The sequence below is a fragment of the Artemia sp. Qi Xiang Cuo genome, chromosome 3, assembly GCF_049724085.1.
Source record: "Artemia sp. Qi Xiang Cuo chromosome 3, ASM4972408v1, whole genome shotgun sequence".
Lineage (NCBI taxonomy): Eukaryota > Metazoa > Arthropoda > Branchiopoda > Anostraca > Artemiidae > Artemia > Artemia sp. Qi Xiang Cuo.
Window position 1 is genome coordinate 54451928 of NC_142796.1, and position 23674 is coordinate 54475601.

At 34.8% G+C, this 23674-nt stretch overlaps 1 protein-coding gene across 1 annotated transcript in view; it reads right to left on the minus strand.

The window, feature by feature from the left end:
• Positions 1 to 11969, minus strand: part of LOC148954288 (fructose-2,6-bisphosphatase TIGAR-like) — a 32212-nt gene extending 20243 nt beyond the window's left edge. Inside the window, exon 1 of the mRNA XM_089087007.1 lies at positions 11855 to 11969. Within this exon, the coding sequence (XP_088943133.1) occupies positions 11855 to 11892 (38 nt within the window). The 5' untranslated portion in view covers positions 11893 to 11969. The remainder of the gene's footprint in view (positions 1 to 11854) is intronic.
• Positions 11970 to 23674: the final 11705 nt, after the last annotated feature.

A 23674-nucleotide genomic window follows, 5' to 3' on the forward strand; every position in this document is an offset into this window, starting at 1 on the left:
AGCATAGTAGACAAGCCGAATAACTATGCTTTTGGACATAACATGAGCCCCCCATAGCTACAGGGGAAAGGCCTTTGGGGGCGAATTTTCTGCTGGGAGATTTTCCATGAGGAGTATTTTCTATGGGGAGGGAAGTTTCCAGGGGGTGAATTTGTCACGGGAAACTTTACACTGGGGGAATTCGCCAGAATTCCTATACGAAATTCGTTACTTGTGTTTTATATGGCAAACACTCAAGTGCTTCATTTAATTAGAACATGTTTCTTTGACGCTCAATCCTAACGAAATATCACAAAATATGATGAAAATATAATAATTTATTAACAAATTTTGGCTATATATTTACACATTAGGGGTGGGGGGAAATATGGTGGGTCTGCACGCAAAATGTGTTAGGTACAATTATTCTGCATATTATGAAATAAAAATTATTTTCTAACTTTTAAACTGTCCAAAGACTTTACCCCACCCCCTAATGTGCAAATATATAACTCAAATTACATATTTCCCATCTATTCCGTCCTTTGTCTTTGTCTTGTCTCATGCTAAGCTAAAGGAAACTAAATAAGACACCAATTTGTTCTTGAGTTTTACATAGCGTAAACTTGAGTGTTTGCCGCATAACACACAAGTGCCCGAAAACTTGAAAGGAACAGAAAATAAAACGTGTATAAGGTGGATTTTCCCCTCCTCAACACCTCGCTCTTTACGCACAAGTTTAAATTTTGTCCCAATTCTTTAAGAACAACTCCTGAAACACAAGGCTCATTTAATTAAAACAATAAGACACTTTTTTAAAAGTGCTAAAAAATTTAGCATAAAGAACGAGATGTTGAGGAGGGGACAACCCCCCTCATATACCTAGTAATTTGCGTTCGTTTTAAGTTTTAATGTTGCTCCTTACTTTAAGTTGAAAAAGCTTGTTTTTTTTTTATTTAATTATAGATAAGGAGTTGGCAGATGAAGCAGCTAAGGCTGGTGCATCAATGACTAGTTGTTGACCGAAAACTTTCAATCCCATCACTCAAGAGTTGCTGGAAAGCTACATGTCGAGAAGGACCCTTGACACGGGAAACAGAACTGGCACATAATGGTGGGATGTGAAGAAACAAAGGGAGTAATTCTAAAGTTATTTTAGAATAACTCCAAATTATAAGGGGACCCCCCCCCCGATATGACGCCACTGCTCTTAATTAAAACTTTTGTATGTTATTTGTACATATATATTCAATTTCATTTAAAGTAGGTAAGCTTGGACACAAGGTTCAAGGTTTTATTATTAATACCATATTTACACAACATATTAAATTCCCTGCATTCTCCCACAAGAGGGCAGAATACTGTGCACATGAAATAGACAGAGAAAGAGGGAATGTTCCAGTGGTAAGAACACTACTGACATAGGTGAGGGGAAGGGAGATTTCTCTAGGGAAAGGAGGTCGAGGTACAGACTTCCAGAATCTTAGTAGACTGTAAACTTTATGGGAGAGGATTAAGAGTGAAGCTTCGAACAGTTGGAGGTAGATCAGGAATATTCACCACTGTGTTGGCTTCAGGTGACTCGCTGCTACAGAATTGTTTGTAGCAGTAAATCAAACCATGTTTATAAAGAGTCTAAACTATGTTTTATTAGCCTTTTATGACTTTTTGTCCCAATTCTTAAAGAGCAACTCCTAAAACACAAGCGCCGTTTAATTAGAATAAGAAGCTTCCTTAAAACACTAAAAAACCATAGCATGAACAGGCAGGTATTGAGTAGGGGTTATCCCTCCTCATATACAGAATAATTCCTGTTTGTTTTCAGTTTCAATGCTAACCTCATTACTTTCAGTTGAAAACAACTTGTTTTTTTATTGAATTATCAAGAAAGGAGTCAACATTGTCAAACCTAACCAGTAAATTACCATGAATTACGTTAAGTTGATCAAATAGCAAAGCTCTTACCTTATACTATATGCCTAACTTTCTTCTAATGGTGATATGAAACTGCTTTTGAAACCTAACATTGTTTAGTTTGTTAGAACTGGTTTCAAGCTCAGTTTTTCTTGTTCATTTCTAAGGATGACAATGGTCAAAATTTCAAATAATGTGATGAGATTGTGAAAGAAACTGAAATCAAACTGAAGGCAGCTATAAACAAACACTTAAAGAATCTACAATGGATAGGTTAAACGAATGCGGCTCTAACCGTACTTCAGGAATGGAATGAAAACATAAGATTACTAGCTCTTTCCTGAATTTATAACCAATTTTAGCAATCAAAAAATCCTATCATTATCACATCAGTTGTATCTGATCACACATTAATCAGGTTATTTTTCAAAAACTGAAGGACTAAGCAAAGCAAGGAAAAATTACCCAACAAATTTGTAATTAAGAGTAGAATAGCTGTAGCATATCATAGGCAGAGCAACAGCGCTACGTAGGTAAAGAGCAAATTGGGCTGAATGTAGGCAATTACTTTTTTTTCTCACCAAAGCATTTTGTATAGAAGGAGTTGTCGTAGAAACTTTGAAAGGGGCTCATTCGATTGGAAATTTCTGATGCCCTTTTTCAGAGTCAAAAGTGATTGGAGGGCAACCAGCTCCCAAGCCCATCTTTCCCCCAAATACATCAAATCAAAACTTTATGATAGTCATTTTTTCAGCATTGTTATAAGGTTCAGTAATTTCGTGTTTGGGATGTCAACCTTCCCACAACCCTCAGGGCAAGGGCTATAAGTTAGTCCATCTTTAACATATAAGATTTTTATGGAAGCAATGGTTGTGTAAAGTTTGAAGGGGGCTTATTCGATTGGAAATCGGAATTTCTAGTGCCCTTTTTAAGATTCAAAAGTAACCGTTGGGCAGCTAGCCCCCCACACCCTCTTTTCCCCCAAAATGCATCCAATCAAAATTCTGAGATAGCCATTTGGTCCAAAATTATCCAAAGAGCATCTTGCAATACCTCCAGGGTTGACACAGCCCCCCAGAGCATGGAGGAAAGGGTTGTAAGTTATGACCCAGGGCATATAAACTTCTTATGGGAGGAGTAGGCATAAAAACTTTGTAGGAGGCTCATTCCATCCCCATGCCCTCTTTTCTGCAACAGCATCTGATCAAAAATTTTGAGATATCCATTTGGTTTAAAATAGCCCAACGATAACATAACAATGCCTTCAGGGTTGAAACAGCCCCCCATGACCCAGGGGCAAAGGTTGTAAATTATGCCCCAGAGAATATAAGGTTTTTATGGAATGGGTGGTTGTATAAACTTTGGAGGGGGCTCATTCAACTGGAAATTAGAAATTCTAGTGTTCTTTTTTAAGAGTTAAAAGTAATTGGAGGGCAACTGTCCCACACACACACACCCTCCCTTTTCAAATACCTCCAATCAAGATTTCATGACAGCTCTTTTTTTTCGAAATAGTCCAAAGGTAAAAAAAATATGCCTCCTGAGTTGACAAAACCCCCGCAACCCCCAAGGCAAGGACTGCAAGTTATGCAAGTTGACCATTGTTAACATATAAGCTTTTTATGGAAAGAGTGGTTGTATAAACTTCAAACGAGGCTCATTTGATTTGAAATCGAAAGTTCTAGTTCCCATTTTAAGATTCAAAAATGATTGTAGGACAACCAATCTCCCCTTGCCCTTTCCCCCCAAATATTTCTAATCAAAATTTTTAGATAGTCATTTTGTTCAAAATAGACCAAAGCTCAGATAATGATGACTCCAGGTTTGATAATTCCCCCCAGCCCTTAGGAAAGGGCTATAAGTTATGCTAGTTGCCCATTGTTAACATATAAGGTTTTTTATGGAAAGGGTGGTTGTGTAAACTTAAATTAAAAATCGAAGGTTGTGGTGTACTTTTGAAGAGTCAAAAGTGGTTGGAGGGTAACCAGCCCCCCCCCCCTATCACGCCCTTTTTTACCCAAATGCATCAGATCAAAACTTTGAGATATCCATTTTGTTAAAAAAAAAAACGGAGTCAAACAACTATAACTCAGGGGTCAAAAAATCTCCCCTGTCCCTGGGGCAAGGGCTGTCACTTATACAAGTTGTCCACTGCTAACATTTGAGGGTTTTTGTGGATGGGTGGGTTGTATAAACTTTGGATGGGGCTTATCCAATTGTAACCTGAATGTTCTAGTTTCTTTTTAAGTGCCCTTTTTAAGAATCAAAAGTGATTGGAGCCCAACCACCCCCCTCTTCCATGCCAATTAATTCCCCAAACACATACAATCAAAATTTTGAGATATTCATTTTTCATGATAGTTGAAAAGTCCAGTAACTATGTCTTTTGAGTTATCTGACCCCCCCCCAGCCTTCAGGGCAAGGGTTTTAAGTTATGCAATTTGCCTTTTGTCTACATAGCCCATAGTATTTACTGCTGAGAAAGGTTGGCATGTTTGACTTTTAGTGTTGAAAAAGACAAAGGGCATTCAAGTGAACATTTCAAAGAAAGTTCCAGGAAGTATTGAACACATTATGTACATATAACATGTTTTGGTTACAAATAGGTGTTGTTTTTTCCCCTTCACTCTTCGACAATGGATTTCTCAATGCACAGTCCACTAATCTCTCATCTTTCATACTTGCTTACCTCAATTTGTCCCTTGTTGGTTATGCAGACAATATTTTGAGCTTAAGTCACACTATTCAGTGCATTAGTGACGGTTTCACACTGCAAAACCCGGGTATGCAAAACTCAGTCTGGAATTCAATGCTGAAAAGTTGAAAGTGGTAATTCTTCAACTGGAAGCATGCACTGTCAGCAAATATTCCTCTTGGGGATAGCAGGGTCAAGGCAGTTAATTACATTACTTACCTCAGTCTCCCCAGTGGTTTGTCAATAAAATACACATGACAAATCCTTATAGCTCACATCAAACGCCAAATAGGTCTCTGGTATGCTACCTTTGCGACAAATAAGCTATGTTTCAACCACTGTCTTCTTTTGAAACTTTTTAATTCAAATGCTCTACCACACTTTTTATATATAGCGTTGTTTTTAAAAATGTTTACTAAAACAGATAAGTCAGAACTTCATTCAGTTTTCTTTTGTTTTGCAAAATATCTTCTATGAATCCCCCAATGGACTTACAACTCTTAATTTGTTAGGAAATTCAGTTTGGCTGACCCTGTTATATCTGTAGAAAAGCAGGTCTCTATATATAATATGCTTTTTTCAAAGCTGAACCACCCTTAGTCTCTGATAGTATCACAGTGATTTATGGAAGTGTTTGATGTGTTCTGTATTTGTTTGTGTTATTTTTTTTTGTTCTTTGTTTTTATACTCTGTCTTTTGTTTTTTCTTAAGAGGGGTTTTAAAATAAATATTAGACATAATATGGGTTGCCAAAATAGTGTAATTCCGGAATCACCGAGTGTATTAGTTTAGAACTTTCAGGAAATGGTAAGGGGGATGATCAATTGACCAAAAAGACAATACAAGGCATGTTTTTTAAGTAAGTACCATTTTGGAATTAAAAAAAGACATGCAAAGATATTGCAGTAATTTTATTTTTACTTGAAAGCCTGTACATTAATCTACTTTTCTACATAATTTCCGTGAATATTGAGGCACTTGTCATAACATGGCACCAATTTTTGAATACTCTCCTCATAAAATTCTACAACCTGACTTGTTAACCACGGTGTCACAACTGTTTTGACTTTATTATTTTCTTGAAGACACTGACCACCTAGGTGTTTCTTCAAGTGCAGGAACAAATGGTAGATGCTGGGCGCCAGATCAGGGCTGTATGGAGGTTCATCTAGAGTTTCCCATTTAAAAGATTTAATGAGATCTTTGGTCCGATTAGCCACATGTGGACAGCATTGTCATGCAGCAAAATGATACCCTTACTCAACTTGTCATGTCTTTTTGTTCTGGATTGCATAATGCAAATTGTTCAATGTCTCAAAATGAGACGCTGCATTGATTGTCTCATTACGAGGCAGAAACTCCACTAGCAATACTCCTTTTTTGTCCCAAAAAACTGTGCACATGATTTTCCGGGCAAAAATTGTTTGCTTAAACTTCACTTTTTTGGGTGATGATGAATGTCGCCATTCCATGGAATGTTGTTTTGATTCTGGTGTGACATAGGCCACCCGTGTTTCGTCAGCAGTAACAATTTGGTCTAAAAAATCTTCACCTTCATTGTGGTACTGCTCAAGGAAAGTCAATGCACTGCCTAAAAGTGGAGTTTTGTGCAAATCCGTCAACATTTTTGGAACCCAATGTGAACACAATTTCTGGTAATTTAAGTTCTCAGTCAAAATGCAATACAAAACACTACAAGAATATTCAGGAAACCAGTCGCACATTCATGAAATTGTAAAGCATCTGTTTTCTCTCACCTTTTCTTCAACTTTCTGCACCAAATCTTCATTAAAGACCAAAGTACACCAACTCCTTTCTTCATCACGCACATTTGTGCAGCCATCTTTAAATGCTCTCACCCATTTCCTTACCATTCCATCACTCATAATGTTTTGTCCGTAAACTTCACAGATCTCACGATGAATATTGATTGGTTTTACGCCTTTAGCACTAAGAAATCGTATAACAGCCTGTACTTCACAATTGGCAGGACTCACAATTGTTGGAGGTATCTTAAACACTCAGTAAACAATCTATACAATTAAGAATCAGGCTGTAATGGCGTCAGTGCGTAGACAAGAGATGTAGTTAACCAGCACGCATTTGCAAAACGCCGACCGTAGCGCTGCAGTGGCGGAATTGCAAAACGGTACTTACTTTAAAAAAAAAACATGCCTTGTATTTACACTATACTACTGCTACTACTACTAACACTACTACCACTACTACAACCACAGTTACTGCTCCTGTAGCAATTACTACCAAGGCTTGGGGTATAGAAGAAAAAATTTGAGAAAATGTTGAGAAGACAAGTTGAACTAAATCAAAACACACTATGTGCACACAGATTGTCAAAAGGGTGATCAACAATATCTTTGGAATGGCTAAACATATCAAGCTGAAACTTCAAAGGCATAATGAGGGATGTTCAAATGGCCAAAAGACAACATGTACATACTACTACTTCTACTATTATGATACTAGCACTATTAGGACTAAAGAATGAAGATGAAAATTTGAGAGAATATAGAGGGGAAATTTGAATTAAATCAAAAGACAGCATGTGCATGCAGATTGTCAAAATGAAAACTAGGGAAAGTCTCATTTTATTTCATTCTAATTAACCATGTCATCTAGTATATTATGTTGAAATAGAAATATACCTAATAATCTGTTGGTTCTTCTTGATCTTAATGATGCAATCTTGATTATTTTATAAGATTTATGCAAGAAGCTGCAAACTGTAATTTTAAATTGTTTTTATTTTTAAACAAGGATTAAATTTGTAATGTTTAAACAGCCAGCAATTTGCTTATGGTGACATTAAAAGACAAATAGCACAACTTAAATTTATTCTGTAGTCTATTTGACAACTGTGACAATACAATGACAAAAGAAATGTTTAAATACTGCTTGGGGTGAAAGCACCTTAAAATATAAACTTAAAAAAATATTAAAAGATTCTGTTCACTTACTCTTTGCTAACAAGGCAACTAAAAAAAGTATACATTCAGAAACTTCCTTTTTGTATAGATTCAGATTTTATTTTTAATTTGGACCCTTAGTGAAAGGTCAATGTTAATTACTCATTCAATTAGGGTCTTTGTACAAATTTGTAAACTACTTTTTTTAGTTCTTCTCCTTTCCTTTTTACTGTTCATTCTTACAAAAACTAATTAAAAATGAAAAACAAGTTTTTTTCAACAAAAGTAAAGAGCAAAGTTTTGACTTGAGGAGAGCAGAAAAAAAAATTACCAGGAATAATAACAAACAATGAACAAAAAGTTAAAAGAAACAAATAATAGACTTAATAAAAAATAATGATCTTATAATATACCAAAAAAAAACTGATATTCAACTAAAACTTAAATGAAAAGAAATTACTAGATACATGAACTGGGAAGTTGCTCCCCTTGTATCCGAATTATAGTTAAAAAAAAAAGAAGATCTTAAGTTAAAAGAAACATTTACTAGACTTAATAAAAAACGAAATCAACAATGAACTTATGATGTACCAGAAATAAAATTGATATTCAACTTAAACTCAAAACAAACAGAAATTGCTATATATATGAACTGGGAAATCATCCCCCTTGCACTCCTTTTATTGTGTGTCATTCATGGTTTACTAAAAGCAATATATATTTTCAGTAATTTCTCTTTAGTCATTTTACCATTGAGAAATAAATAGATTAATGAAAGCTCTCAAAATTAACATGAATATAATATCGATCTAGTTCCAACAGGATGATATACACTAAAATTCCATTAATAGTTTCTTTATTCCAAACATACTCTTTTAAAATTCATAAAAGAGCCAAATAGATTTGTCATTGCAAAACTACATCAAAGAATAAAAGGTTTTTTTGAAATTAAAACTATTTCAAAATGTAACTTAGGCATCACTGCTCTATATATTTAAATGAAATAGACCAAAAAAAAAAAGAAATTAGACATAAAACTGATTTTTTTTAATTTTGTATATTTTCTTTTAGCATGATCTTGATTGTTATTGGAATTTTAGTTTTCAATTATAATAGTTTTATTTAGTAATTAATTTAGAAATTAACTTGATTTTTATTTTTTAAATATCAACAATAATGCAACAAAGAAAAATGATGTCTCAAGACTGATCAATCTGTAAAAAAAAAAAAATGGTGCTTTCTTTTACTTTAAAAATTCTAAACTGTATTTCATTAAAACATTATGTATTTTGAACATCTTAATTTTTATAGGGCCATATCTAGGATTATATTTTTTTTTGGGGGGGGGGGGTATGATTTTTAAGGGAGGAAGAGGGGGTACAAAAAAACTTTACAAAATGCATCAGAATTTGTTTATTTGCATTTTTGTAGCTTCTTTACAAGTAGAATTCAACCTTTGGGCAATGGAGGGGGGGGGTCCTAGACCCCCCCCCTCCATTATCCTAATCCTTAATATATTATCCTAATCCTTAATATCCTAATCCTTCTTGGAGACTGAGGATCAAATATGCCCTCTTTCCCAATAAAAATCCTTATGTATTAAAATATACAAATTACATAACTTCTAGACCTAGCTGGTAGTTGGGGGAGATGTGTCAATCCCATAGGCATAGTTATTTGACCTATGAGCTATTTTGAACAAAATGGCAATCTTGAAAAGGAAAAAGGGAGTGGGGGGGGCTGGTTGCCCTTTGGTCACTTTTGATTCTTAACAAGGGCACTACAACTTGGCACTGCCTCATGAGGAGGCAACATAAGGAACCAATCATTGCTCCTTGCAGGACATGGCAGAAAACCAACAAAGAAGAAAAAAAAAATATATTTTGCAATTTGTCTGTTTGTTATAAAACTTTACAGTGTTAATAAGATATTCATGAATATTTTTCTCTGTTCTCCTTCTAGTAAAATCTTGTGATCAACAAGATCCAAGACTCTTTCAAATCTAATGCAATTAAATTTCTCTATTTATGGGCTCCTCTAGATGTATCAAAATGAAATCAAGTAAATGAATTTGATAGTAAATAGGCTGAAAAATTGGCTGAATATAAATACAACACTGGTTGGCCTCACACTAAAGAAACCATTTATTTCATTGGAATAGGGATGATGAACCTGATTACTTGCATTTTGGGGAAACATATAGTTTTAGTGATATTATTGTAAAAATGGAAAAACAGAAAATTTCATTTTTTTTAAGGTTATTTAATTCAAATGTGCTTCTACACTTGTGGACTACTTTCCATTGAATAGTTTTAAATAATAAGCTTTTGAAGGGGTTTTTTCTGTTAGTTTTAGACCTTTTCAGGACAGAATTTTTAAAGGGGGTGGTTAAGAAATAGTGTCATCTCTCTTACTAAAAAATTGACAGTATTCTGAATGCTTTAGACTGACTGATTATTATTCTTTTTTCATGAAATAATTCTATCCAGCTTGAAGCTATGGCAGTATTTGGTGAGCAGAGAATAGCAGGGCTCAAGGCAGTAACTAAAAGAGAAATATGCTGAGCAATATGAAACCTATTTGACTGTCAATAATCATATGTACATGTGATTAGAATTAGACAAGTAATCATAGGCTGCACAATGGCACTGCCTAAGAAAAGAATGATTTGGATAAGGGCAGCAATTTTCTCTTAATTCCTAAGCTAATGCAAATTTCAGACACCTAGAATTTTGTTGTTATTTTCAACTTGAAAATCTTAAAGGACATCCTTTAAAGTTCCTGAACTGACACACTGTGAACCAATTTCTTTTGCAAGTTTCTTTCAACTTAGCATGAGAAAAGACAAATAGAAGTGACAGAATAGATGAGGAATATACAACTTGGGCTATATTTACATATTAGGGGGTAGGGGTCAGGGCTGTAACATATGGGGAGAGGGAAGGGACCCCCCCCCCCAATGTTTTTAGTAACTTGGTAAAAAAATAATTTGGTAAAATTTTGGTGCTTTGCACCATGATTTTTCCAATGCTGTTAAAATTCTTTGTTGAGTTCAATAAAGGTCACAAAAATACTGACATATCATCTACAGAAACTTTAAACTTGGTCAATAAAAGCAGCAGTTTTACTCACTCCTGCTGTGATTTTATAGATGATGCCACAATTTTCCCTTTGAGTAGGCTATATAAACAGCATTAAAATAGTGACATGATATGTACCAAAATCTAAATCTTGGTTGGTAAATGCAGCAGTTTCACCAACTTGTGCAGTAATTATAGCCTACATATTGCTTTTTAAATCAACATTATGCTAATTATTGACAAAAAACAGTTGTTAAAAATGACCAGCCAGTTGATAAAACCCCTTGCCCCTCCCTCCCCCCCCAAAAAAAAAACATTTTGGCTAGTGAAAACACTGGTAGGGGGGTAAATATCTACCAAATCATGTTATTGACTTACACATAAAGTGAATATGCTACTCAATGCCTTTTTTTATGCTGATTACAAATATAATAATCATTTTTATCAGAAATGAATTTTAGACCCCCCCCCCCCCAATATATGTCAATTCAGGGTATATATTTCTACATTAGGGGGGAGGGGTAGGGGTAAAGTTTAAACTTACCTCCCATTTACATCAGAAACAAAATTTGCCCTCACCCCCCCCCCTAATATAAAAATATATACCCTGAATTGGCATATAGGCTAGCCTATCGGGGGGGGGGGGGCTGAAATTTATTTCTGATAGAAATGATTATTAGCCTATATTTGTAATCAGCATAAAAAAAGGCATCAAGTGGTATATTCACTTTATGCATAAGTCAATAATATGATTTGGTAGATATTTACCAGTAGGGGCACAATAGGCTGTTTGGACAGTGCAAAGTTGGAAAACAATAAGCTACTCAATACCACTGAGAATAGTCTTTACAGGCCATACCTACCTTGTGGCCACCGCTACCAAGTGGGCTTAAATTGCATCTCTCCAGCAGACCTCTCCTATGGCGTGTGACTGGGCCCTAACACAGTGACGAATTTTTGCCATCATTTGACCTGGAGCACAACAGATCCAGTATGGACCTTAATTTGCTCCGAAGTGCGAATTAAGGTAATTAATTAAGGTAATAATAGCCTATCAGAATAATTGTAGCTAACCCATTTTGCATGAAGCCCTGTTGTACTTTACCTGCACTCCCTTACATCCTCAAATGTAGCCTGAATTTGTTTCTATAGTGTTATATTTTTATCATGCTTAGGTAGGCCTAGGCTATATTTTATTAGGGTTGACCTATCTTCACTTCTTGAGCTGTATGGGGTACAAGTACCGCCTTTTGAATACTTACTGTCTAACTAGAGTCAAGATAAATGTTTGGCTAGGCATCGGGAATCTGTTCCTGAAGGACAATATATGATGGTAATATTGCAGTCTTTTGTGCTAGACCCTGTGTCCAAGAGTTTGAAAGTTTAGTCTTTCATATATTAGATGGCAGCTCAAGAATGTCGTTTGAATGTACAGTACAGGTCAAACTTGCCAGTTGCCACAGTCCTTTCTGCAAGTTCTAGTTGGGATTGGTAGTGACGTTCAAGAAAGAGAAAGTGAACCATGCTTTATTGTTAAAAGACTGGGATTTCTACTAAAGAGAAGGTTTATCTTTAAATTATTTTTCCGTAAAGATCAATTTCATCATTAGAAAGTATTTAACTCAAAGTCTTAAACGAATTTCTCTTTTTTTTAAATCACTCCGTGAAAAGGCAACACTATAGACAATAGACATGTAATAGCATGTGTATTTTCAAAAATGGAAAAATAAATAGAGACTAGTCCCAGGATAGACAAATCTAATTGCAATTTATTGCTGTAACTTATTAAATAAGCGTAGACATTGAATTCTATATAACCCGATTTGAACATCAAAACAAATTTCGTACAGAAAATCTTGCACTCATAGAACCTCTCAAACTGACCAAAAATATTGGTATTTTATACTAACAGATAAGTATACAAAAATTTTTTACCTTTAAAAGAACTAATTGCAGCTTATGTGAGCTTTGAAGCACAAAAGGCAAATAATTAACAGCAATAGGATTCAACAAGTGCTTCTGATCACAATTTAAGAATTGCAATTACCTCTTGTTGAACATGACGAAGGGCTCTAGTTCAACACTGCCCTGAGATAAGGAACTCGATGAATAAATTAACCTTTTTATTGAACGAACTATTGGTTTTATGAGGATGGGAGATAAATACAAGTTCATTCCGACCCTTGCAAAAATGGGCCCATACTTTCATTAAACAAACTCAGTACGAAAACACGGTGTATGTTGATGCAAGATTTTCATCCAGTTATCATCTTCACGAAAATGTATCCTTTTCATGATAAAATACTAAAATTGGAGTAAGTAACTCGAGGCAGTAGAAATACTACAGTACCGTTCCGAAACTAATTCTGCCATTTTGGTTCATCGAGTTAATAGTATGCCAAAATGTACTACCTTTTTGCTTATGAGAAGGAAGGTGGCAGTAGTATTCTTCAAAAAATTGCGTAGATTTTGTGCCTTGCTGCAACCTTTTCAAACAAAACCTGACTAAATTAACTTATGAAATAGGGCGTTTTATCGTGAGCTAGGTGCATCTTCAAGCAAAAACTAATTTTTTGGTGACAAGTAACAAATTGTCTCTGAAAGGACACAAGTTCAATACTGTTGAACTTCTGTCCAGCAAAGATTAAAAGAGCTTTTGACTGCGTCCAAATCTGAGTCCAGAACCTGAACACTGGGCAAGTCAAAATTTTCTGAAAAATTTGACTTTTATGGTAGGTTCAACAGCATAGGAAATTGAAGAAATCCTTAAAGGATTCTTGATTTTCCAATTAAAATTTGTTCCTGGTGCCTTCTTTCACAGTTTATGTAAAAAATGTTAAGACACCTTAACGGCTTTAGGAACCTTTGACTTCATAGAGGAACTTTAAAGGATGTCCTTTAAGATTTTCAAGTTGAAAATAACAACAAAATTCTAGGCGTCTGAACTTTGCATTAGCTTAGGAATGAAGAGAAAATCGCTGCCCTTATCCAAATCATTCTTTTCTTAGACAGCGCCATTGCACGGCCTATGATTACTCGTCTAATTCTAATCACATGTATATATGATTATTGACAGTCGAATAGGTTTCATATTGCTCAGCATATTTCTCTTTTAGTTACTGCCTTGAGCCCTGCTATTCTCTGCTCACCAAATACTGCCATAGTTTCAAGCTGGATGGAATTATTTTACGAAAAAAGAATAATAATCAGTCTCAGTTTCAGCATTCAGAATACTGTCAATTTTGTAGTAAGTGAGATGACGCTATTTCTTAACCACCCACTTTAAAAATTCTGTCCTGAAAAGGTCTAAAACTGACAGAAAACACCCTTTCAAAAGCTTATTATTTAAAACTATTCAATGGAAAGCAGTCAACAAGTGTCGAACCACATTTGAATTAAATGACCTTAAAAAATTAAATTGTTTATTTTTCATTTTTACAACAATATCACTAAAAATATATATTTCACCAAAATGCGAGTAATCGGGTTCATCATTCCTATTCCGACGAAATAAAAAACAAATGGTTTCTTTAGTGTGAGGCCGACCACTGTTGTATCGATCTTCAGCCGATTTTTCAGCCTATTTACTATCAAATTCGTTTACTTGATTTCATTTCGATACATCTAGAGGAGCCCATAAATGGAGAAATTTAATTGCATTAGATTTGAAAGTCTTCGATCTTGTTGATCACAAGATTTTACTAGAAGGATAACAGAGAAAAATATTCCTGAATATCTTATTAACACTGTAAAGTTTTATAACAAACAGACAAATTGCAAAATATAAATTTTTTTTCTTCTTTGTCGGTTTTCTGCCGTGTCCTGCAAGGAGCAATGATCGGTTCTTTATGTTGCCTCCTCATGAGGCAGTGCCAAGTTGTAGTGCCCTTGCTAAGAATCAAAAGTGACCAAAGGGCAACCAGCCCCCCCCCCACTCCCCTTTTCCATTTCGAGACAGCCATTTTGTTCAAAATAGCTCATAGGTCAAATAACTATGCATCCGGGATTGACACATCTCCCCCAACTACCGGGCTAGGTCTAGAAGTTATGTAATTTGCATTTATTAATACATAAGGATTTTTATTGGGAAAGAGGGCATATTTGATCCTCAGTCTCCAAGAAGGATTAGGATATTAAGCTGATACCTTAAAGAAATTTTAAGAGGGATGCCGGACACAATCAAAACGTTTGCTCAAATGTGCTTGCTTGGTATGAAAAGGGGATACCAGCAGTATCTGAAGAACGACTGAGGGAACCGTGACTACTTCCTACTGTGACTGCCACTGCTTCTATTTGTGACTACTTCCAAAAAATGTTGAACTTTGAAACTGTAATGTTGAAAAAAAAAAAAATGATGCTGAAACGAGAATGTTGAAAAACTTAGAAAGTTTGGCCATCGAAAACAAACAGAAATTAATAAAAAAAAACTTTCCGAAAAAGAAAATTTCAAAGAAAAGTAAAGAGCCATATTCAACTTAAGGCCAGCAGAAATAAATTCCTGCAATAATTCAAACTCAAAATGACCAGAAATTACTATTAAAGAATAAATGAAACCCAATAACATACAGAAGTTAAATAAAAAGCCATAGCAAACAAAAATACAACATGTACTATTATAACTAAATGAATAAATCTTGAAACGAGTAAACCTTAAATTGAATATGCAAATCAAACCTCCAACGAACAAAAATCACTACAAACAATAGTTTGGCATCTGTCCCCTTCCCTAACTGTAAAACTCTAAGGCCTACTGCGCAATTTGCGCTTTATCGACAACGAATTCATTGCAAGCATTTTCTTTCGTAGTCACAATATTGAAAATAAACATTACAGAGAAATAAAATCTTTAACTGTTGAGCTTTCAGCAATTAATATGGTACATGCATGATATACCCACTACCACTCAAGAAGTGAAATTAGGTTAATCCTGATAAAATATATCTAAATGTGATAAAAATATAATACCTTAGAAATAAATTTGGGCTATATATTTGCGCATTGAGGGTAGGGGTAAATTTGGGCTATATATTTGCGCATTAGGGGGGTAGGGGTAAAGTACAGTGGGTCTGCATGTAAAATGTGTTAGCTAAAACTGTTCTGCATATTATGAAGTAAGAATTGTTTTCTGACTTCACACTGCCCAAATACTTTACCCCCCCCCCCCTAATGTGCAAATATAAAATCTAAATTATATATTTCCCATATACGGTCACTTCTCTCAGTCTTGTCTTATTAGTTCTTTCCATTGACTGTTCAGGACACATATAATTTTCAATACAACGCAAATGACGCAGTAGGCTCTAAACTTTTAGTTAGGGAAGGGGGCAGTAGCCAAACTCTTGTTTGTAATTACTTTTGTTCGTTGTAAGTTTGATTTGCATATTCAATTTAAGCTTTACTTGTTTTAAGATTTTTTTTATTTATATTGGTGCCTGTTGTATGTTTGTTCGCTATGATTGTTTACTTAATTTCCGTTCGTTTTTGCGTTTCATATATTCTTTAATAGTAATTCCTGGTAGTTTTCAGTTTCAATTATTATGGGATAAATTTCTGCTGGTCTTAAGTTTAATATGGCTCGTTACTTTCCTTTGAAAAAATTCTTTTTCGGTAAGTTTTTCTTCAATGAATAAAAAAAAAACGGTCAGCAACGGCATTTTCATTTCTTGGGAAAAGCCTAACTGGATTCAAACCACCTAAAGACCCAAACCTCCTCGGCAACAGCAGTGGAATGCTAAGGGTAGTAATCTCTTCTGATCTAACTTGGCAGGAAAATACGACATTGATTGTTTTGTTCTTGCTTTTAACAATTCATAACATTTGCGTTTTATCGTATCTTGTTGACAAATTTTTCTTGTGGCGACCGTATTTTACATTATAGTATTTTTTATTTTATAACTAATTGATTTACCAAAATATATCTTGTTACAACCATGCCTACGATAGTGTGTCTTGTTGACTTAACATAAATGATTTGAATTACCACCAAAAAATAAAACTGAACATTTTCAATGAATTTAAATTTATCCCCAAAATCATCTAAAATTGAGTGCAGCCACCTTCGTACGTATTTCTTTCGCTACTGTTCATTGAAAAGTAGTCTGCCCTCCAGGAGAGGATTAATGTTCAATGAATCAAAATTGACCTTAATAAAATCGGCATTGACTGATTTCAACGAATTTACCTTAACAATGCGTCTGAAACCGATTGCAGATATGCTTCGTAAAAAAAAGCAGTCTCCTAAGAAAGAAGTATCCTTTACTTCTTCTTCGCAAGCACTAAAATAATATACAATTGAGTGGAGACAACCTCTCTTTTCTTTGTTAACTATTTCCTGTTAACAATTTAGTCCTTAGGGAAATGGTTCAAACTTTAAAGTCAATAAGTGACCCCAAAGAGTAAAAAATAAATAAACAAAAGAACATTGTGGTGGCCCAATTTGGACTAATTTTCATGCTTCTTGTTATGCATATATCCTTGTTATGTTAAAAATTGTGAACTTGCCCTTCAAATAAAACTAGATGATAATATTATTTAAATTGACTACACAGTATTAGATGTTGACACCATTATGGATCTTTTCTGCCTTGCAACAATTTTTCCTTATATTTCTGATACAAAACCAGTTGTTCGTCCAAACTGTAGGTCTTTCAAGGCTACTAGTTTTAACCTTGTTGTACTTAGTTTTTTTTTACCTAGATATTGATAAAATCTATTGTTCAATATAACGAAACTGAATTTTGGATACCAGTAATAGTCAATTTTGATCCGTTCTTAATCACTTATATTAAGATTATTTGAAAAAAACTACGTTTTCTAAAGAGTTAAAGAGGCTGAGTTACAAGGTCGAACCTTAAAACGTACAGGGATTAGGAGGCACAGTTGGGGGCTACCACCCCCCAAACCCCCGCTTTCGCAGCCTTTAAATATAAAAAAAATTTCTTTAAACTGAAAGTAAGGAGCGACATTAAAACTTAAAACGAACAGAAATTATTCCGTATATGAAAGAGGCTGTGCCCTCCTCAACGCCTCGCTCTTTACGCTAAAGTTTGACTTTCTCACAACTCTTTTTTTAAACAATAAAAACTTTAGCATAAAGAGCGAGGCGTTGAGGAGGGCACAGCCTCTTTCATATACGGAATAATTTCTGTTCGTTTTAAGTTTTAATGTCGCTCCTTACTTTCAGTTTAAAGAAATTTTTTTTTTATATTTAAAGGCTGCGAAAGCGGGGGTTTGGGGGTGGTAGCCCCCCAACTGTGCCTCCTAATCCCTGTACATTTTAAGGTTCGACCTTGTAACTCAGCCTCTTTAACTCTTTAGAAAACGTAGTTTTTTTCAAATAATTTCTGCACGTTTTTGTACAGTTTATTACTTATTATTGCTTGACTAACTGTTAGCTGATCGTGTCAGGAGTTAAAGTTGGGGGGCTGCCGCCCCCAAACCCCCGCTCTTGAACATTCTTGTGTTAAGGCTTTTAATTCCTGAATACTCAAATCACGTCGTACAGGGTGCCTCCTAATCCCTGTACGTTTTAAGGTTCGAACTTGTGACTCAGCCTCTTTAACAGCCCCCCAACTGTGCCTCCTAATCCCTGTACGTTTTAAGGGTCGACCTTGTAACTCAGCCTCTTTAACTCTTTAGAAAACGTAATTTTTTTCAAATAATTTAAAAAAGAAACTGAGTTTCTTTTCAAAGTATATAAAAAAGTTGTTCTGATGGTGAATCGAACCCGGGTTTTCCGCCTGAAAGTCTGGGGTATCAGCCGCAGGACTATACAAACACAATAGTAATTGTTGTTTAGCAAATTGAAGCTATTTTCGACGCAAGCAAATTCCCAAAAAACTTGATATTTGGTTTTTGGAAAACAGGGAAGGAGTTATCAGATTGAGCTGAAATTTCGAGGATAAGCTCCCAGGCCCCAGGAAAGCTTATCCTTTAACTTTCAGCCCGATCAGACAACGTTAAAGGGGGGTTGTGGTGGGAAAAATTAACATGGGCTATTATAGAAAAACGAGGTTTTTCGTAAATGTAAATTCGGGGGATAATTTTTTCGGTCTGAAAATATCAAAAGGCCCTAACAGGTCGAATTCTGCTTCGAATGAGTCCTCATTCAACCGGATCCGGGGCCAACTGTGGCCTGTAGGCGTGGCTAAGAAAAAAAAAAGAAATGAATTTTAAGTGGCTATATTTGGTTTTTTGAAAACAGGGAAGGAGTGATCAGATTAAGCTGAAATTTCGAGGATAAGCTCCCGGGCCCTAGGAAAGCTTAACATCTAAATTTCAGCCCAATCGGACAACGTTAAAGGGGGCTGTGGTGGGAGGGTCCAAACTTCCGGCCCAGTTTACCCCATGAAGATAAAGTCGGAGGAGGATGAAATTTTGCAAGTTTCTTAGTTTGAGCTTGGGCTACAAAATGCGATTACCGCCGTCTCTCTGCGACCTCTAGGACCTGAAATCGCTTAACATTGTGGTGGGTCGCCTCTTTATAGAGGCACAAGTGTGCCTCCTTGATTACTGCTAACATCGGCATAAAAAAAGTACGGAGCGGTCACAAAAGCTGGAGTAAAGTTTAGATTAAGCTCATCTTCGATAACGGCTCCGGTTTCTAACAGTTTTCGAATAACCTAGCTTAATTTTCTTTTTAAGATCCCTAATAACTTGAGACTGGAAGGAGCTAGATGAGCTACAAACAGTGAAACCTAGCCAACAAAGAGAATCTACTTGTAGAGTAAGAAAAACGTTGCAATCCAAGAGATCAGATCCAACAACCCCATTAAACACAATATATTTACATTTATCTCTAATGAAAGTCTATAACATGAACTGTCAAGGGATAAACACATCATATGAATTCATTGGTGAGCTATGTCTTAAAACTTAGCCGCATATCCTAGCGCTAACAAAAACTTGGCTTAGGGATCATAATTCTGCTTTATTAGATATAGAAGTTTATAATCTGTACATGCAAAATACGGTACTACACCAACGTGGTTTAGCTGTATATGTAAAAAGTTGATTTTTGGTACAGATTAGGTCGGATTTAGCGGTTTAAGTTTTAGCGCCACTCTTTACTTTTATTTGAAAAAGGCAACTTTTTATTTAATTCAGTTGCTACTGGTTTTCAATATCATATTCGGACTTATTTTAAATGCAAGGAGGAGTGCCTTTCCCTCAACTTCTTGATCTTTACATTAATGTCTGATCTTTACATTTATTTTGTGGGTCTAGGCGTGTACCCCCCCAGAAAATATCCCCCACGGCTGGGAGTACTACGTAATAAGCATCTTCCGAAGTTTTTACGACCATGAGATGGAAGTGGGGATGAGGAAGGGGCACATCCACCTCCTATACGGAATAAATTCTGCTCATTTTGGGGTTTAATGTTACTCTTTACTTTCATAATAACAGTGTAAACCAGAAATATTCTCAGAAAAGGGTTTAAATATCAATTTTATATTTTTGATGTTTTTTAAGATTTTTCTCCCCACCCCCTGAAAAATGTAATGAAATTTGAGTCTATGGTTCTTGATGTAATACAAATAATAAGTTTATTGTTGCAGTAATTTATAGACCACCTCCAGGTAATGTTGAGTAGTTTATCGAACTGAATGACGAATTTTTGGGAAATTTGCTAAGTTCAGGAATGCCATGTTTTACTTGGGGAGATTTTAATATTGACTTAATGTGGTTAGTAGAAATAGTAAGGTAAGACGTCTTGTTAACACTATGTTAAGTTTTTATGTTGCAATTAACATATGCACACGAGTGACAAAAACATCAAGGTCTATAATTGATATTTTTGTAAAAGTCAATTATTTGTACCCTACAGTAGTTATATTAATAGTATATCTGACCATTTTGGGGTTGCAATATCTGTACCTAGAATAATTAGTCCTAAACCCAAGAATAAGTGTCAAAGGTGCCTTTTGTAGATAAAAATATGCTTTTGAAGTTTAAGCGGAAGCTTGAAAGTGCAGATTTTGAGTTTCTTCAGGATAGTACAGATATTGATACCAAATTTGGCAAATGGTATGAAAAAGTAAAATTACTATTTCAAGAATGTTTGAGGTTAGAGATAGCAAAGATATAAGTTGCCGATTAAACCTTGGATTACAAGCCTCAATGGAAAACAAGGCAAGTGATGTATAAAAGGTGCGTGACTCAGGCTTCAGCATCTGATAAAGAACATTATAAAAAATTTAATAAAAAGTTAAAGTCTTTTAAGAAAAACAAAAATGAACTACTATGCAAAGAAATTTAAAGATTATGAAGTTAATCAATGTTTTGAATTTGGAGTGTACCCGAATTGCTTGAAAAGTGCGTTGGTTATTCCTCTGTAAAAAGGAGGTGACAACTAGGATATGGACAACTACTGTCCGATATTTCTACTTTCAGTGATTTCTCGCATTTATGAGAAATTGATTTATAGACGATTGATAAATTATTTTGACGAGTTTTTTTTCACTCTAGTCAATTTGGTTTTAGAAAAATGTCTACAGAGCATGCTTTTTTATTTTTGACTACATTCGTGAACAATTGCCTAAATTCAGTTTTAAAGGTGGCTTCAACTTTTCTGGATATTATGAAGACTTTTGACTGTGTTGATCATGAGATTTTATTGGCTATGCTTGAAAATGCTGGAATTTGTTTTAAGTCTGAAATTGACAGCTTCATTTCTTGAAGGAAGAACGCAGAGTACGACTGGACACTGTCCTGTCAGAAGGGATGGTAGTATTACCGTGTGCCACAGGGGTCTGTGTTAGGTCCCATATTATTCTTGTATACAGTAATGATCTAAACAGATGCCTCAAACAGCTCTCGACGCCAAGGTGCAATGATGGCCTGGTGCGAGCAATTCTTTCAAGCTTTGCTGATGATACTCACTATACAATGGCTGCGAAAACAGAAGCGGATTTGAAAAATGGCATAGAATACAGAATGGTGATAACCAGAGGTGTATGGGAGTAAACCAACTGCTAGTTAATCAGAAGAAAACAATGTTCTTGTTACATGGCAGAAGTACAAATTAATATCCATGGATTGAAGAAATTGAATTAGAAAATGGACGTACAAAACCAAGTATTGTAAAGTACCTTGGTATCATGGTAGATGAATGTCTATGTTTTGAAGATCGTTTTGCTTTTATAAGTAAAAATATGCGAAAAATGTTGGAATTCTATGGAAATTTAAGAATTTTCCCCTCAATAAGGCTATTAGAATGTTATATTTTTCTCTTATTCATCCATTTGTTGTACTGTATTACAGTTTGAACGTCCACTAGCCATTTATATCCACTCCGTGTGTTACAAAATAAAGCTGTAAGAGTTTTGACCAATAATTTGTCACAGAATTCGGTAAGATCTAGGCGTCACCAATTAAAAAATTTACCATTTTTGGTTAAATTTTATGTAAATTTTTTTTGTGTCTAAATTTTTTTCGACATGGATTGATTGAGGTGAGCGTCGGTATGTGTAAGGAAGCATTATGAATTATAGAGTAGGAGTGTAGGATTCCTTTAAGTTCCTGTAAATATATTGTTTTTAGAATTCTTGATTAAATGTTTAGTAGGGGTGGGAGAGGGGACGAGGAGTCAGTTTTTTTTTTCTGAGGAAGTGTATTAGTAGTGGAAGCGTCCTTTTTTTAAGTCGTCCTAAACACGGTAATACGCGTTGGGACCTATTTTGACAGTAAGAGGTAAATTTTAGTTTTGTTTCGTTATTATTATATGAAGACTTCAACGTTTTTTGTTTTTTTTATTACCCATTTATTAATAATAATAAAAAAATCTACATTAAGAAACAACGCTATATTTTGAACAAAAGGGGCAACTAACTGGACAGAACGTGATAGGCTAACTCAAAGCAAACCATCTGCATAGGCTAAATACAATAATTCCGAAAAACCTGTCAAACAGGTACGCACCAGGACTCGTTATCCAATACCAATTGTTTAGACAGTTCCATAGATAAAATAGCCGAAGCCTTTGGAATCGAACAACGGGAACGTTTGAAGGCAGACTCTTCGAACAACAAATGATCTATCGTAGATCTTATTCCTAATTTTTGATCAATTCCCAAATTATGGCATGATTAGCACATGGAACCAATAAACGTCACCACAGACTACATTCTTAATTTTCTACGCTAAGTGAATTTTACACTAGATCGTACCAAAAATTCAGGAAAACATCACAAACATAGCCTTCAATTATAATAAGCAAACTATTAAAAAATTGAGAATGCGGAATGGAGAGGTAAATTCAAGAGTGACAGGCTTTTTAGGAAAAGTTTACAAACTTACTTTCAAAATTTGCCAATTCCTATTCCAGAAATTCCTTTTTGTTGCAGCTGATACAGCCATTGACAACTAGTGCTGTTTAACGACGGTAACGTAACATAAAATTCTGAATAGAGCTCGAGTCTACTAGGCAGTGCTGAAGTTCCGGACAAAATTTATGCTGCACAATTTCATATCATAACTTAAAGTCTTAAGTTAGCTTAGTGTGGAGGGTTCTACGGCGGAGTGCAACAGAACCATTAACCTTGGTTGGGTAATTTATCCTTTTCTTAGCTTTAACAACTATCAACAAAGTTAATAAACATAACTGTCTTCGGATGGTTCTAAAAAAAACATCAGAAAAAAATTGTTACTAATTCGTTTATTCTCTTCAAGTGAGATAAATTAAAAAGAAAGTGTAAGACATCTAAGGAATGCAAGATACATTTAAAATTAGGATCCTATGATATTCTAGCCTAAACAGTCGCCACAATGTATATATTATATTATATATATATATATATATATATATATATATATATATATATATATATATATATATATATATATATATATATATATGAGACATAGCCAGAGGAAGAAGAGCCACATGATAGAAACAATTCTTAAAAGCGTTGAAAAACTCATTTTCTATCAGCCAGGTTACCGTTCAAAATTTTATTGTCAAGCTTAGTCTAGCAAAGAATACACATATATTTTTCCCTTTTTTATATTTCATATATTTATATCTTATATATATATATATATATATATATATATATATATATATATATATATATATATATATA